The sequence below is a fragment of the Bison bison genome, unplaced genomic scaffold (assembly GCF_000754665.1).
Source record: "Bison bison bison isolate TAMUID 2011002044 unplaced genomic scaffold, Bison_UMD1.0 scf7180017845532, whole genome shotgun sequence".
In the NCBI taxonomy this organism is placed as follows: domain Eukaryota; kingdom Metazoa; phylum Chordata; class Mammalia; order Artiodactyla; family Bovidae; genus Bison; species Bison bison.
The window spans coordinates 14864-16120 of record NW_011476105.1 but is presented as its reverse complement, the minus strand read 5'-3'; the positions used below and the strand labels follow the sequence as shown (position 1 = coordinate 16120).

Genomic DNA, 1257 nt, shown 5'->3' with positions numbered 1-1257 from the left:
TACAAGGCAGATGCCACACCTGGGTGTCCACATAGTATGGCATCCAGACAGGACCCAGCGGTGGCCAGATCTGCCCTGCGCCCTGCAGACGGTGGTCACCCCTGCCCGGCGTCTCAGGGAGCTGGCGTGGAGGGTTGGCCTGGAGGCTGGGCTGACGGCAGACCCGCCCCCCCAAGCCAAGTCCTCACGGACGGCTGGGCCACCCCTCGGGCTGCACCTCCTGTGGGTCTGGCTCCCGTCGTTGGGTGAAGGGCTTCTGCAGTTTAGGAAGAGGGTCACACACGGGTTCTTAATGTTTCGAAAACCACAGGCTGGACACCAGGAGCACAGCCTCTCCATGGCTTACTCAAGACCCCTGTGGGCTGAGCCCCCAGGCAGGGTAGACAGGGCAGTGTAGCCCCACGAGGTGAGCTCAGTCTGAACGGGGCCCAAGGTGCCTCCAGCAGCAGGCCCAGGGCCAGGAGCTGGGTGTGGGGGCTGCACAGGAGGCTGCGGGCCCCTCAGGGACCACGCGTGTCCAGTGCTCCTGGAGTCAGGCCAGAGGAGGGTCTGGGGGTCAGGGGCCAGGTGGCCTCAGCTTGAACGAGGACGCCAGGGATGGAGGTCAGGGGAGAGGAAGCTCAGGACCCCAGGAAGCCCAGGGGTGAAGCCTGGAGGGTGGATCCTGTCTGCAGCCTGGGGGCCCCATCCCTCTGAGCAGGGAGGGCAGGGCAGCGGGGTGGTTGATGGGAGTGGGCGGAGATGCCAGGAGGGGCGTCCAGGGCAGACCCAGCAGCCCAGCCCCGCTGCGGAGAGAGCTGCCTCCAGACCTCCCCAGGTACCCACCCTCCCCGACACAGCGCGGAGATGCAGGCCCCTGTGTGGTGTGGAGGCCGTGGGTGGGCGCTGTGTCCTGGTTGCTACGGAGAAACGTCAGCCAGTTGCTGGCCTGCAGGGACCAGCCAGCAGCGGCTGAGCCAGTCCCCGCTCCACTGTCGTTAGTAAACTTTCCCCTGGCAGCTGTTGACAGCAAGGTCCCACCGTTAGAAATCTTCTCCAGATTTAGACATGGGTTGTGGGGGGGGCTGCCCCTGCCCACGTGGCCCCGTCCACTTCCGTCCCAGCTGGACCTTGCCCCTCGACAGGATCAGATGGCGGGTTTTGGTTTGGTGAACCTGTGCAGCTGGTCCAAAGGCGGTCCCAGGTGCCAGGCCTGTGCGGAGAGCCGGCCGGGGGTGGTGGAGGGGTTGGCTGGAAGCCGGCCGGGGGTGGGGGAGC

At 66.5% G+C, this 1257-nt stretch overlaps 1 protein-coding gene across 1 annotated transcript in view; it reads left to right on the top strand.

Moving 5' to 3' along the window:
* LOC104985384 (alpha-2-macroglobulin receptor-associated protein-like) overlaps window positions 1-1257 on the top strand; it is a 14211-nt gene that overhangs the window by 6702 nt on the left and 6252 nt on the right. The window contains exons 4-5 of the mRNA XM_010835536.1: window positions 89-226; window positions 1125-1247. Of these exons, the coding sequence (XP_010833838.1) occupies window positions 89-226; window positions 1125-1247 (261 nt within the window). The remainder of the gene's footprint in view (window positions 1-88; window positions 227-1124; window positions 1248-1257) is intronic.